Source organism: Sphaerodactylus townsendi, linkage group LG03 (assembly GCF_021028975.2).
Source record: "Sphaerodactylus townsendi isolate TG3544 linkage group LG03, MPM_Stown_v2.3, whole genome shotgun sequence".
Taxonomy (NCBI): domain Eukaryota; kingdom Metazoa; phylum Chordata; class Lepidosauria; order Squamata; family Sphaerodactylidae; genus Sphaerodactylus; species Sphaerodactylus townsendi.
In genome coordinates this window covers 124,607,034-124,620,993 of record NC_059427.1, presented here as the reverse complement: position 1 = coordinate 124,620,993, position 13,960 = coordinate 124,607,034, and the positions used below count along the sequence as shown (strand labels likewise).

General features: G+C 40.2%; 1 protein-coding gene across 11 annotated transcripts in view; it reads right to left on the bottom strand.

Annotated features, from left to right (window-relative positions):
- Window positions 1–13,960, bottom strand: part of CCDC57 (coiled-coil domain containing 57) — an 81,733-nt gene that overhangs the window by 36,564 nt on the left and 31,209 nt on the right. For all 11 annotated transcript variants that reach the window (XR_007243807.1, XM_048488279.1, XM_048488285.1 and 8 more), the window contains 4 exons: window positions 12,170–12,328; window positions 10,686–10,848; window positions 9,477–9,611; window positions 1,093–1,282 (listed from right to left, as the gene is read on the bottom strand). Coding sequence is in view for 10 of the 11 variants with exons in the window: in XM_048488279.1 (XP_048344236.1) it covers window positions 1,093–1,282; window positions 9,477–9,611; window positions 10,686–10,848; window positions 12,170–12,328 (647 nt within the window). In the remaining variant the exon portion in view is untranslated. The remainder of the gene's footprint in view (window positions 1–1,092; window positions 1,283–9,476; window positions 9,612–10,685; window positions 10,849–12,169; window positions 12,329–13,960) is intronic.

The window sequence follows — 13,960 nt, the reverse complement described above, 5'->3', positions numbered from 1 at the left end:
ATAAGTTGACCCGAATATAAGTCAAGGCACCTAATTTTGCCCCGCAAAAACTGGGAAAACTTATTGACTCGAGTATACGTTTAGGGTGGGAAATGCAGCAGCCAGCTTCCCTTGCCCACCTCCATCTGAGGCCCCGCGGGGTCTTTGATGGAGGTGGGCAGGGGATCTCTGCATCCTGCGCCAAGCTAGGATCCAGGCTGGATCTGAGCCTGGCGCAGGGTGCAGCCTGGCCCGCTTCCCCTCCCCACCTCCATCCAAAGCCCTGTGGGGTCTCCGATGGAAGTGGGCAGGGGATCTCTGCACCCTGCGCCGGTGAAAGGAGCCTTGCTTCCCGGCATGGCAGCGAGAGCGAGGAGGCTTTGAAAGCCTCACAGAAGCCAGCTGCCAAAGCAGCAGGCTTCTGCAAGGCTTTGACAGCCCCCTTCGTGCCATGGCAGGGGTAGCAAGGGGCCCTTCAAAGCCTCCCCTCTCTCGCTGCCATGGCGGGAAGCGAGGGGGCTGTCAAAGCCTTGCAGAAGCCAGCTGCCGAGGCAACCGGCTTCTGCAAGACTCAAATATAAGTCGAGGAGGGCTTTTCAGCACAAAAAATGTGCTGAAAAAGTCAACTTATATTCGAGTATATACGGGATGGAGGGATGGAGAGAGAGAGAGAGAGAGAGAGGGGGGGGAGAGAAAATGGAAGAGATCAGTTTTCTGGAGAAAATGGCAGCTTTGGAGGGTGGACTCTACAACATTATATCCTGCTGAGGTCGTTACTCTCCTCAAATCTTGCCCATCCAAAGGTCCATCCCTGAATCACCAGGAATTCCTAACTTGGAGCTGGCAACCCTAAGAAAAGAAGGAAACAGGAAAAGAGGAGGGTTTATGGAGGTTTTCAGGAAGAGGAAATAGTTGGGGTGGGAGAAATGAGATGCCTCCTGCAAGTCCTTGAGGGTTCCCGCTTAAATATCTATTGTTTGATTATCATAAATATTAAGAAGAGAAGTGTGTATTATAAGACATATATGAAATGTGCAGAATAGGTTGCTGCACAGTCAAGTTAAACCCAGCTTTCTTTACTACCAGGAGTGAATAAAACTGCAGTAGTATTACCAGTCCTATCTGTATCCTGTGCTTTTATTTTGGTATAGCCTGAAGAAGATTCTTGATTATCAAGGGTCTCCATTTCTCTCCTCATTTCTGCAATCACAGCCCTCAAGTTATTGTTTTGTTCCTGTAACCTTTGAACCTCAGGAGAAAGAAAACCTGCTTCAGTGGCTCCAATGTTATCCTGTAGCGTAACCTAAAATTTAACAGACAAGCAATTACATCTCAAAAGGAAAATGTAGGTCTCAAAGCTGCATAGACAAGAATAGGAATTTTGTCAATGCAAAACAAGCTAATCTAATATTTTAAAAAGTAATTTTAATGATATGCCACAAACCCTGCAGAAAAATATAGGAACATAAATGTTGAAAGAGAGCCTAGGTAAAACTTTTATCCAGATGTAACAAGATAAGTATAATTTAACTTGAATGGGCTTCATGCCAACAGCCACATCAAGTCAGCCAAGGGAATTGTGATAATAGTGAGTATGTGACTGAGAGAAAAGAGTCAGAATGGCCAGCAATAGGAATACATTCTTTTCCCTCAAGCACGTGGGGTGATGGAGTGGAAATATATATTTAAAAACTGAAAACATACATTCAAACTTCAACTGCATATTAATCAATCCAGCAGCCCTTAACTGTAGAGAGGTACACTGGAAAAAAATGTGATCAGAGCATTTTTCCAGATTGGAAGGAAAATAATGTTTTAAGGGTGTGTTTATTATTTCAACCTACATTAGTAGCAATAACTAGTCTGGAAATGTTGCCTGTCAGGGAACACATTGTGCCCCTCAATGTGTATTCAGCGCAACATGATGTGATTTATATGTATAAAGTCCAAGGTTCAAACCCGCATCTACAGTTAAACACAATCTCAAGAAAAGTGGGATAGATTTTTGCCTGACATCTTAAACTGATGCCAGTTGGAGAAGTCACTTACAGATTAGATGAACCAATGACCTTGTAGCATAAGACAATATCACATATTCAATGTGTAAATTTTTTTACTAAAAATGAAAGGCCTCATTAAATCAAGATATGTATGGTTTATGTCAAGAAATTACACTGAAATAGGGAACCCAATTAACTAATCCTTACATTCTAAATTTTCTTTTTCTGAGTCTAACAAACTTCTAGTCATGTATTATAAGGAAGACCCACATGATCACCAATAATAAACTGGCATCCATCAGATCCTCGCATGGTTAAGAAAAGCATGTATTAAATATAATTTGTAATGATATATTTGTATGCATTAATTATATCTTCCTCCAATTTACACCAGAATAATATTTTTAATCTTCAGAGGTAGTAGATTATTTCTTAACTGGTTTATAACATTCTCCCAATCGAAAATTTCTGTGATCCATTATAAGAAAATATTCAATCAGATCCATTTCCAGAAGAGCCTTCACAGGAAGATATTCCCAGGCAACCACTAGAGTACAGCACAAGATATCTTTACAGTCAACATTCAAAATAATCTCTAGCAACATTTCACCACTGTGTATGAAAACAATAATCAGCAGCAAAAGTAGTATCACCACCCGACCAAAGATATTAACAGGAATGTCCTGATTAAATGTTTTAATGTTTCTCACAGGTTTGCATAATAAAGAGAACAATTTAAATATGTATAAGGTCTGGTATTACAGGAGGGACTAGTATTGACAACACAGAGCTGTGTTGAGAATTTAAATAGGCTTTGGTTACTAACAGATTGCCAGGCACTAAAAACCCTGCATGTATTAACTGTAGAAATTATCTTCACACTTGGGTGTGGTATTTTGCTGAAATTTTTATACTTATGAATAAATTCCTAAATGAATTATCTAGCATCTGTTGTTGTCTCAGTGATTTACAGTGCAGCCCGAAGAAGTGATTTTATAGTGCAAAAGTAAAGTATTTAAAGTGGTGTCTGCAAGGTGGGGCTGGGGACAGCGGACGCTCCAGGCACACTGAGGGTGCCAAGCAGCCCAGAGCCCCCCTTCTGATCCAATGAGCTGCCAGAGAAGAGGCATGCGTTGGTGGGGAACTGCTTGGCCAGCCATTGCTCAGGGTTCCAGGTGCCCTCCCAGCTGTGGCACTTTCCTGGAAATAGACATGGTGCCAACTTCTTCTTCACCTTCCTCCTCCTCGAAGTGGTGGCTTGAAGCTGCGCAGCGCCTACAAGCAATCCTGCCTCATCCTTTGGGAGTAGGAAAAACGCCTGGTTGGCTGAGAAGAGACGTCCTCTCAGAAACGCAGCTCCAGAAAGTGGTCAGTTTGCTAAGTCTATGGCAGTCGCTTCTCACCACATGAAGGTGCAGACTATCCCCTCGGTTTTTAAACAGAATTTCCTACTTATTTCAACAAGCTCTTCTGGTCACGATATATCAGTTGTACACAGACTGGAACGCCCTCGCATATAAGAGTTTTCGATGTATCTTCATCAAAGCAAACTTTTCAATGTTTCTGAAAATGCCATATTGAAGTTTGACTAAAAATAAGTAGTTGTTGTCAAAATATTTTTATCTCTAGAATATAATACATAAACAAGAATCTCAGTGTTTAAACTCTCCATAGTATTGTTATCAGACCATTTTTATCTAATACATAAACACATAATCACAATATTTTAGTCACAGTTATCTGCTCTTTCTAAACCTGCTTCAATGGCTACTCCAAATTTTCTACAGCTGCAAGTAACATAGTGAATAATATAGAGCTCTTGATTGTTAACAGGTGGGAGATAGAGTTATTTTGGTTCTCTTGTAAAAAGTTTTTTAAAGGTGACAGCTAAAGTCTAATTATTCAAACCTAATATATGACTATGAAAGCGAAAAATGAACCTATTATACGCGAGGTTTGGATTGGATTTCTCGAGGGATGGAGACTGCCTATTTGCAGCCAGAGGCGCCAACATGGAGACTTCATTGTTTTTATACTGTTATCATTTGTAAGCAACCTCATTGCAGGACATAGTAAAGTTGGACAACATTTGGACATTGCATTTATTCAATTCCAGATGAATGTTTACCATGAATATTGGTTAATAGTTGCTGATTTTTGTTCACAATATTATTGATTTATATGTATATGAATTACATATGTCTGTGATAATGATATTGCAATAAGAATCAATTTTGTTATTATTGTTAGCCAGCCTATATACAACATGTTTTTCGGTTTCCTTGATATTACGTAGTACATATTCCTTTGCGATTTTGCATGATATATCAGTGACACACTATCGGATTCATTATGGGAGAGTTCAAATTTCTTGGTTCCAGGTAATCTAAAGAAAGCTGAAACATGGCCTAAGATTAATGCAATCATTGACAATCTAAAGTTCTTTTGTTGGTAAAAGCATAAGTCTTTGCTCCTAAAGATCATGTGAACAACTCAGCAACATTTTAATTAATGAAGGAGATAAAGGCCATGGCTAACTTTATCCCCATTAATTTCAATGGGATATGTTTTTATTTATTCATTCCCAACCTTCCGTCCCAAATGAGGACACAAAGTACCTGCATTTTTGTTACAGTATCCAAAATACCTGTCACATCTTGAGAGCAGACAAGTAGATCAAACTGATCTAATCTGACAGCTGCTCCTCCCAGCACTTTGTCAGAACCAGCTGAAACCAGTCAGCTGTTCTTGGTTATGATTGGTTACTTGTTATATAAAAGCAGTGCTTGCTTACCAGCACTAGCTCTTAGGGTTTACCTGTTGCTGCAGGGCATGCTGCCCGTTTGCTGTTGGAGTTCCTGTATGCACTGTAAATATCTGCACTGGTGATAAAGTTTTTCCTCACAGTTAAACTTCTGTGTGCAGTGGTAATTGCTTTCAGCTGTGCTCAGCCAGTGCTTAGCCGCACCTTGCTGGCCTCTGTAGCAGGCTTTCTCTTGCGTAAATTCAACTCTGTGACAACAGCTCTGAAAGGTAGGTGAGGCTAAGCCAGGGGTAGGGAACCTGCGGCTCTCCAGATGTTCAGGAACTACAATTCCCATCAGCCCTTGGCCATGCTGACAGAGGCTGATGGGAATTGTAGTTCCTGAACATCTGGAGAGCCGCAGGTTCCCTACCCCTGGGCTAAGCATACGTGATAGAGAGTTTCTGCAGCATACATGACACAATCCACAACTATTAAAATCAATTTGTGTTGACATCAAATTATATTAGAGTGGGGATATAGATTTCCACTTGTGCAAATGTACAGTTATCTAAAAGATGGATGTCGGATGTTTTTTGGAGGGTGCAATTTCAATGCCCACCCTGGGCATCATTTTCTGTAGATGCGCTCCTGATTATTTAGCAGTCACAAAGATAAGATTTTTTAGGTAAAAGCTTACATTGTTGCTGTGGGTTGCGTGTGAGATGCAGATGCAGACTTTGGTAGGAGATATGTGTATAAAAACAGGATCCAGAGGAGTCATAGTACAGGTACCCGGAAGATAATTCAGGGACCACCTGATCCCACTTTAATGGGTTGTCATCTTTCAAATTTAATTTCAAACTTAATCTCAAGCTTGACTGTGTCACTATTTAATTGTCCCGATGCCAGCTTTTATCCTTTATGACCAGGTCATTAGATGAATGCTTTTCCCTGGCCTTGTATGCAAGCGTTTTGGTAATTGTGCTCCCTGCAAACCTGAGTGAATCTGTAAACTTTAATCCGAAATTTTGGAGTCATCTGTGTCTTGTCTAGACTTCCCAAGCAGCTATAATGTCCTTTCAGTTTAAATTGTTATTGAGGTTATAGCCATATACTTTATGAAGACTGAATTATTAATCTTTCTAAGATACATTCAGTTTGGATGTTACTCATTTGCTCACTTGTGGCTGGCTAAATGCAGCTCAGGAGATACTTAAGATATCCTGCTATTCTGTACCAAGAATGCAGTCTCTACCAGCGTACTTCTTCACATTATATTTGATGGCTTTCTTTTATAATTCTTACAATGTACCACAGTCTAACTTTTATACAGAAGAGGCAATTAAGGGATTCATTCTGATGACCTTTAGGCTCTAAGTGAGCCAATGATCATAGACATTATTCCAAGAATAAATGTAAAATTACACAGCATTAATATTTTTTGTCAAAAACAATGATCCTCATTTAATATTGTATGTTATTTTAGTCGTTCATCCTCACATTCTGAGCTGGGAGACATTCTAAATAACGCAGTTATATTGTACATGTGGATATAATTATCCAGCCATTGTATACTATTCGGAGAATGGAAATTTATTTTGTTTTCTGGGTAATTCCTAAAAAAACACCAAGCATCTTACAGATTTTCCTCAGTCTAGTTTCATTATGGTATTTGTTGGAACTATGTTCTCTTTCAACTAACTGCAGTGCCATCCACTAAATTATTTAGAAAAGGAGCCTTTGCAGGGAATTTCTGTGCAATTTTCTATATCTGGTTATAAATGACCTGCGTTAGACCCAGTTATCAACATACCACAGCCTTTAAGGATGGAGGGTACGGAGAATGATTCTGCAAAGAATAAAATGCCACTCTCCTCATCTTAAGCCAGGAAATACAGAACCTTTCAAAGGTAGGCACAATACCTAATGCAAGCTCAACAGTAGGAGATGCAGGACGCAAGTAAGAAAGGAAGACTGCAATTACCTGTCCCCCACAATCACCCTCCCAGAGGTCATCTAAAAATGAGATGAAGCAAACTGCCATTGATAAGTTTTCTCTAGTTATCCAATGCAATTCATACAAAAGGAAACCACAGTCTTTTTAATTCATCCTTATCCAGGGGAGGAGGTTATATAAGACGTTTGTGCACCCCTAGGCTATAAGGGCAGTCACGCTTCTTTGCAAGTTCATCCATGGTTCAGCATTTTAATAATTCAGACTTGCATTATGAGACTTTCAGCAATAGGGACAAAGTTACTTTTAAACAGGTCGCAAAAATGTTAACATTTAAGTTACTATAATAGAATCCTTTGGCTATGTTTTCAACACACATTTAGCAAATCAACTTTACAGTTTCACTTGACTTTAAAAATGGCATGCAGCTGGGATACTGCAGGCACATTGGGGAATATCCATATATTCTTGGCGCCATTTGCCACGCCACGCCCCCTCCGCTGCTCTGCCCAGGGCGCCGTGCCCCACCTGGCCCCGCTGACGCTACATCACTTACAGCAGGTAACCTTCCCCCCCAAAAGGGAGTTTTGAGTTGGGCTAAGTATGTAACAGACATGTCCATATAGAATATTGGATATATTCAATAAAGAATACAGAATTATGTATAGAAAAAATAAAGTTGTGAAATATTCTTTTATTCTTGTATAATTTATGTACTTTCCTTCTGTGCAGGAGGCTTATGCAATTTACTAGACCAGGGGTCAGCCTTTAACCTTTAACACCCAAAGAGCCATTTGGACCCATTTTCCATGGAAAAGAAAACACTTGGACCGCAAATACTTTTTGACATTTAAAATGAAGATAACACTGTAAATTTTGTTTTTTTAACCTTTACGCTTTGTATAAACAATTATAGTGTGTTGCTTATGAAATCCATGAAGTGCTACAGAGAAAATTATATTTTATTTATGTAAAGAACACATTTTGAACATTTTGAACTCTTAAAAAATAATAGCAGACCTCCATGTCTGCCATGGAGGGTGGACTCGACAGCCATATTCCTCACTGAACATAGCCCCCGCCCTGGTCCCAAAAGCCACAGCTTCTGAGAATCTAACCCCAAATGTCCTGGGATTTGCCCGCCAGGAGTTGGCAACCCGCGACAACCATGGCTGAGGATGATCCCAGCCTTCCTCCCTTCCACAATCTACAAGCTTACCCTCCACTGGCTTACTCTGAAGTAAACCTTCCAAGATCCACATGCAAGGCTTTCCCCAAGCGCTCCTGCCCTCCTTGGCAATGCATAAGCAAACAATTCCCACCCACCCCTGCCTCCCCATCAAACAGTCCTGACGAGTGCAATCTTGCAGGGCTGCAGGTAATAACTCCTTTAAAACCTGACATTGTCTTTCTCACCTGGACTCAGCCACGCTGCCATCCGCCAGGAAATCCCCTGGAGCTCAGCAGGGCTGCTGGAGGGTCTGCGACCCAAGGTGACGCTGCTGGGGTCCCCCATGTGGTCCCACCCCCCAAGAAGCACCTGGGGGAGGGGGAAATGAGGCCACCCAATGCAGGGTCGACCCCTGACCCCCCATTCAAGGGGGGCGGACTGAGGTTAGGATTTGTGCTGAAAATCTGCGCTCTTGCAACTCCTTCCCATTTCCCACCCTTCGCCGCTCACCTGTTCAAGAGGATCCACCAGCAGTGCTCCGCCCCACCCCGTCATCACCAGCATCAGTCAACCAGGCAGCTGGGACAGGGAAGCCGGAGGTGGCTTGGGATTGCCGTCTCGGGCTGTGCCTCTCTAGGAACGGGGACTCTTCCCCATTAACCCTTAGGGCGACTCTCTGAAGGAGGGTGGGAGGACCCAAGCCACACAGAGCCGCAATACAAGGACGAAAGAGCCGCATGTGGCTCCAGAGCCGCAGGTTGCAGACCGCTGTACTAGACTGACTGGAGGACTTTATTGCCCAAGATAGTTGTCAATTCTCCTAACTTCTGTAGAAAGTTAACACTGAGCAAACATTCAACTAACGTAACAAAAGCTGAAGTTACAGCCCAAGCAAAGAATCAGAACTGCCATTCTGGAAACATTTATCAGGTTAGACAGGCCACGAGCACTTAAGATCACCACTTAGAAAATCAAAGCTTAGCAGTTTAGGCATGATGAAGCAGGATGTTCAAATCAAAAGAAATACAAAAGAAAACAATCCAGAAGCCGTGTCTTCCTTCTGCAGGAAACAGGTTAACAAATGCTTAAAATATTGAAAGGGGGTGGTGGAAAATACCTCTCTCCCCCCAAAAGCAAACCTTCATGCTCAAGGTTGTTCCAGCTATTTGACAGCATTCAGGGCTTCCCATAAAATCCAGTATGAAAAAGTCCAATATCCAAAGGAATCATAAATATTTAATCTGTAATGTCTTGCAGAAAACTCTTTGCCTGTCACACATGACACAGAGCCACTTACATGTGGAAAATGGTGTGCAAACAATATACATTGTCTGACGTGAAGATTGTTTAAGCATGTGTTTTGTTACAGGCATATGTCCTGCATCCACATTATAAAACCACATCCAATCATGGTTTTCAAATGCCCATACATACAATAAAAATACATATGTGAATACATCATATGACAAACTACATGCAGGCTATGTACCCTTTCCTATATGGAAATTATGTCCACACAAGAATTTTGTCTCATGTGAAGCTGCCAGAGGCAACATATCCTAGAAACAGCTTTGAATATAAGGTAAGCTGTCCTGTGATTAATTCAATGGCATAAGTAATTCTAACCTGTTTTTTAATTTCTGGCAAGAGACCACACTTTTTAAGTACTCCAACTGCTTGATCTCTCTCATGGGTTACAGAAGACAGGACTGCTTCCACTTCATGCAGCTTCTGTTCCTTCTTTTGCAGCTCAGCAGTAGCCTACAACAGAAAATTCCACTAATTTAACACTTGGGCTAAAGAATTTACGTTAGTATCTATGTTCAGTAGTCAAGTTCTCCACTATTATGTAGGATTTCTTTTACGAGAAAGCTCTTGGGGCTTCTGGTTCTGACAATAATATGTTCCTTCCTGTTTTAACACTTAACTTTTCCCAGCCTAGAAAATAACTATCAGCATCCTTGGACTGGAAGTACTAAGTACAGCACAACATTTTTAAAAAGACCAAACACATCATTTTAGACCAGTACATGGGTTAGTAATGACCCAGTGCTTGAACAGGGGACTACCTTTACCTTTCCCATATCCAAGATACAATTGGCTATGGTTCACTATTACACAATTACTGTGGTTTATTATTATATGTTGGCAGCACTGTCCCCCAAAATATTTATTTTATTTACCTGTTAAGTTTACATACTGGTTTATAGCAATATATACATGGCAAACAAATGTTTATCATTAATTCATTCAAAAATGTAATGTTTTTACAGACATGATACATTTCAGAAAGTATGTGCTACATGCTGGGCAACCCAATCCAGAATGGGGGGGGGGGGGCGACCCATCTCTGGAGCCACTACAGGGTGTCCATCCTGCCCCCACAAGGGACAAATGCACTGGACAAGGGGTGACTTACCCGAGAGAACACCACACAGCTCTACAGTGCACGCCCCAAAATACGCTGTCCATCTTTAGGCCTGCTGGGGGATTGGGGGTTGGAGCTGACCTTAGTCGGCTTTCACTGTTTGCCCAGCCCCAGTGCTCTGACGGAGCTGCTGTCGGAGATACGCCACATTTTTGTGTCATATTGTCATTATCCCTTATGGCAGATTTTTGGTGAGTGGTTTGGGTTTTTTTCTTTTCAGGCTTTGGAGGGGGCATGGCGGCATGGTCCCCACTTGTCTACCCAATCTGGATTGGACTGTGAGTAAGATGGTCCACCTTGCATATTTGCTAAAATAGTCAGTTCAAATCCATCAGATTACCCATCATGAAAAGTTCCCTGTGCCAATCCTCTATGCTAAGCTTCAGTAAATGTGAAGTAATACCAACCTGATCCCTAGCTGTCGACAAGCTCTGTATTAGAGCCTCGGATTTCTGATATTGATCTCTTTCAGCATTTTCACTATGCCTCCGCCAGTCCAGCTCAATTTGCACTTTAGCTCTTTCCAGAGCTGTTTCTCTCTCGGATGCTAGTAAAAGCTGTTGTTTATACCTAAGGCAGGGAGAAATTAGGTGTTTATGTTTAGCTTCTCAGTCAAAGTCAACAAATTCAACAAAATGAATGCTTCAACGTGAGTTTTGTCTTTAATCTTTTACAACTGAGGTGTGTAGTATACAGGCCAGAGAACAGAACACTGTGTGGAACAGTAACCACTGAGGTTTTTTTAGAAGCTAGAGATTCAAAAATCCAGAAAGGTATCACCACACATGTATACCAGAGAAAGAATCTTCCAATGAAGAGTCTGTTGCATGGGAAACATTCCTTCAAATAGCCTTGAAGTCATTTTGAAAATAAACTATATATTAATTTACAGCATTTATATCCTGCCCTTCTGTGCAAAGAGACACACAAGAATGGCTGTAAATGTCTTAAACTGCTTCAAGTAATTGGGTGGTTTTTTATTTCAGGTATTTTATTTGTCAGAGATGGAGACATTTACAAAACCATGCAAACATTTGCTTTAATAAAGAAGTGGATTAACAAATTATCAACCCAGAGCCAACACCTCCAACAGCCTGGAGTAGAAAATCTTCTAGCTCAAAAAAATAGCCTTTCATAAAATTAACAACAGTGAAAAGACATCATTGCCAACACAATATTAGTAAAGTGTAATAGTATCAGAGTAATAGTATCCGGAGTAATCCTAGAACAGACTGAAAGGTTTCTCAAACTGGTTGTCAATAAGTGATCTCAAGTTATTTATGTAATATATAGATTACGTTTTAACTTATTTATATTTCCTTTTATGTATTAATAATATGCCACTAAAGGTTTATTGCATTGTATAATAGTATCAGAGTCGTAATTAAGATTTTCCAGGGGATCGGCCCTTCAAATCATGAGAGAATATCTGTTCTAGTGATTTACAAACCACTATACAAGAATAAAACAAAAATACATACAATAATCCAAACATTCAAAAATAAAAAAGTTATGAATTCATCATAATGGGTATGCAGGTAAAATCAATACCAATATACCTTCTATCACATGGTGGAATGGATATTGTAATCACCAATCTGATGACTGCTACGGAGAATGACTGTAAAACTTAGGGTGTTTCTACACAGTGAAGCTTCTCTCACTGTTGCAGTTTCCCTGTGGCAGTTTATCCTGCATTTTCCTTATCACAGCTCCCCCCGCCCCCAGCCATAGTTACCATTCTTCAACACTACTATCTCCCTAACCCTATTTTAATGTAAAGGTGGGATACTGTGCTGTTGACATTGCAGAGTGCAAATGCGACACACTTAGATCATGCAAAAGGGCTCTGAGAAAAATCACAGTTTACCAATCACTAAAAGTTATTTACCTTTCAATATCTTGTAGTAAGCTAGTCACTTGTGCTCTCAATTTTACCTCTTCTTCTTGTAGTACTTGAATCTGAAGGTCTTTTGAAATTGTCTCCTTGGAGATCTGAGCTACACGAGAATCCCAGCTTGATTGCTGTGCCTGTAGCTCTTGTTCAAGTCTATGAACAAAATAATACTTAATTAAAATTTGTGGGGCTTTCACTTGGAGTAAAATAGAAAACAAAAACTGGTATGCAGAAGTTCAGTCTCATGTATCCAAGTGACCTGAGGGGCATCCAAAGCATTTAGCAAATCAGAAACTTAAATAAGTGGAAATGGTAGTTACATATTGCAATGACAGCAAAATATCCAAAATAGAAAATGGATCTAGCTAATCAAAACTTTAAAATAACAGGTTCCTGATGAAGGTGATAAGAAAAAGAATAAAATGTACTTAATTGATCCACCAGATATTCTCCAATATGAATTCAAGTAGGCATTATTTTTTAACAGAACAATAGAGAAAAGTGTGAACCTTATTAGTAAGAATAATTGAGAATTAATTCTATAATTGTAATTAGGGAGCAAGCAGTACATTTTTAGGTGTGTTTTTATATTTGGTGCAGAAAAAATCAGGAGCCTTTTAAATGAATTTTTTTGTTTGGCTTTTTGTGTACCTTTTTTCTTTTTTCTTGTTTGGTTTATGGTTTGTATGCTTTCCCCCGTTATGGAGGTCTCTAAAGTCTTAATAAAAATGTTTTTAAAGAATAGGGAGGGGCAATAAAAAGCATTCAATGTCAAACGAAGAAACAGTTGACAATAATGCAAGTTTTTACAATGATGCTGCTGCCACGAGAAAACCACTACAGCGGAAAACAGATAGCGATCTTTAAGAAAAACACTCCATGGACTGGAGAGATGCTAGGATGAACCAACTCTATCAACCGCAAAGAACAAACTGAAGCAAGAGGTGTTCCTCGCTCAGACTCCTCAGCCGGCCTGCTGATGTCCAGTTCCAATATGGGACTGCACAGAAAGATTAACTGTACACTTGAGCAAGTAGGTTTAGGCTTCAGGTACAGGACATGCGACTCTTCCTAGTTGCATTTCAAGAGGGACATCAATCAAACTAATATGTAAATGAAGAACCAGCGTACAATTTATGTCCGTTTCAATTAATAGGACATGAACCAGTCTCCAAGTAGAATTCCAAAATATATACCCAGCAAAAGGCTAAAATACAGACTGAGTAACACATCTAAATTTACATTTGACCTTTTGTTTGAATAGCATATGAGAAAGGCTTTTCCCAGGAGATCAAAGTACAGCCCGCTATCTCTCAGTAGCAAACAGCTACAATGTTCTTAAGTGGCATTTTTGAATGGAGAAATGCTCAACTGAGGAGAAATGCATATTATTTTCAGGACGTGTATTCTGAATAGAAAACCTGTTCTATACTAAGTACTTAGCAACTTAACCAGAAGTCCTGAAATGGCACTGTACATCTGTAACTGCACATGATACATAAAATATTTTCAGTTAAACCCCCTTCACTAAAGACCACATGCTCAGGCTATTTTCAGAACATAAGAGTTTACGAGTGTCTTCAACTTTAAAGCCCAAGACATATCAAAGAAGTAAGATCTGGAGTTTCTTCCACTCATGCTCCATTATAACAGCAAGGTGGATCTGCCACTAATGGGCTGTGTCTGAATCTTAGAAGTCATTTGGTACCAACACTGTACATCAAGACAACAAGATGTTCCTGTGCTTAGAACATAAGAACTAGCCTGCTGGATCAGACCAGAGTC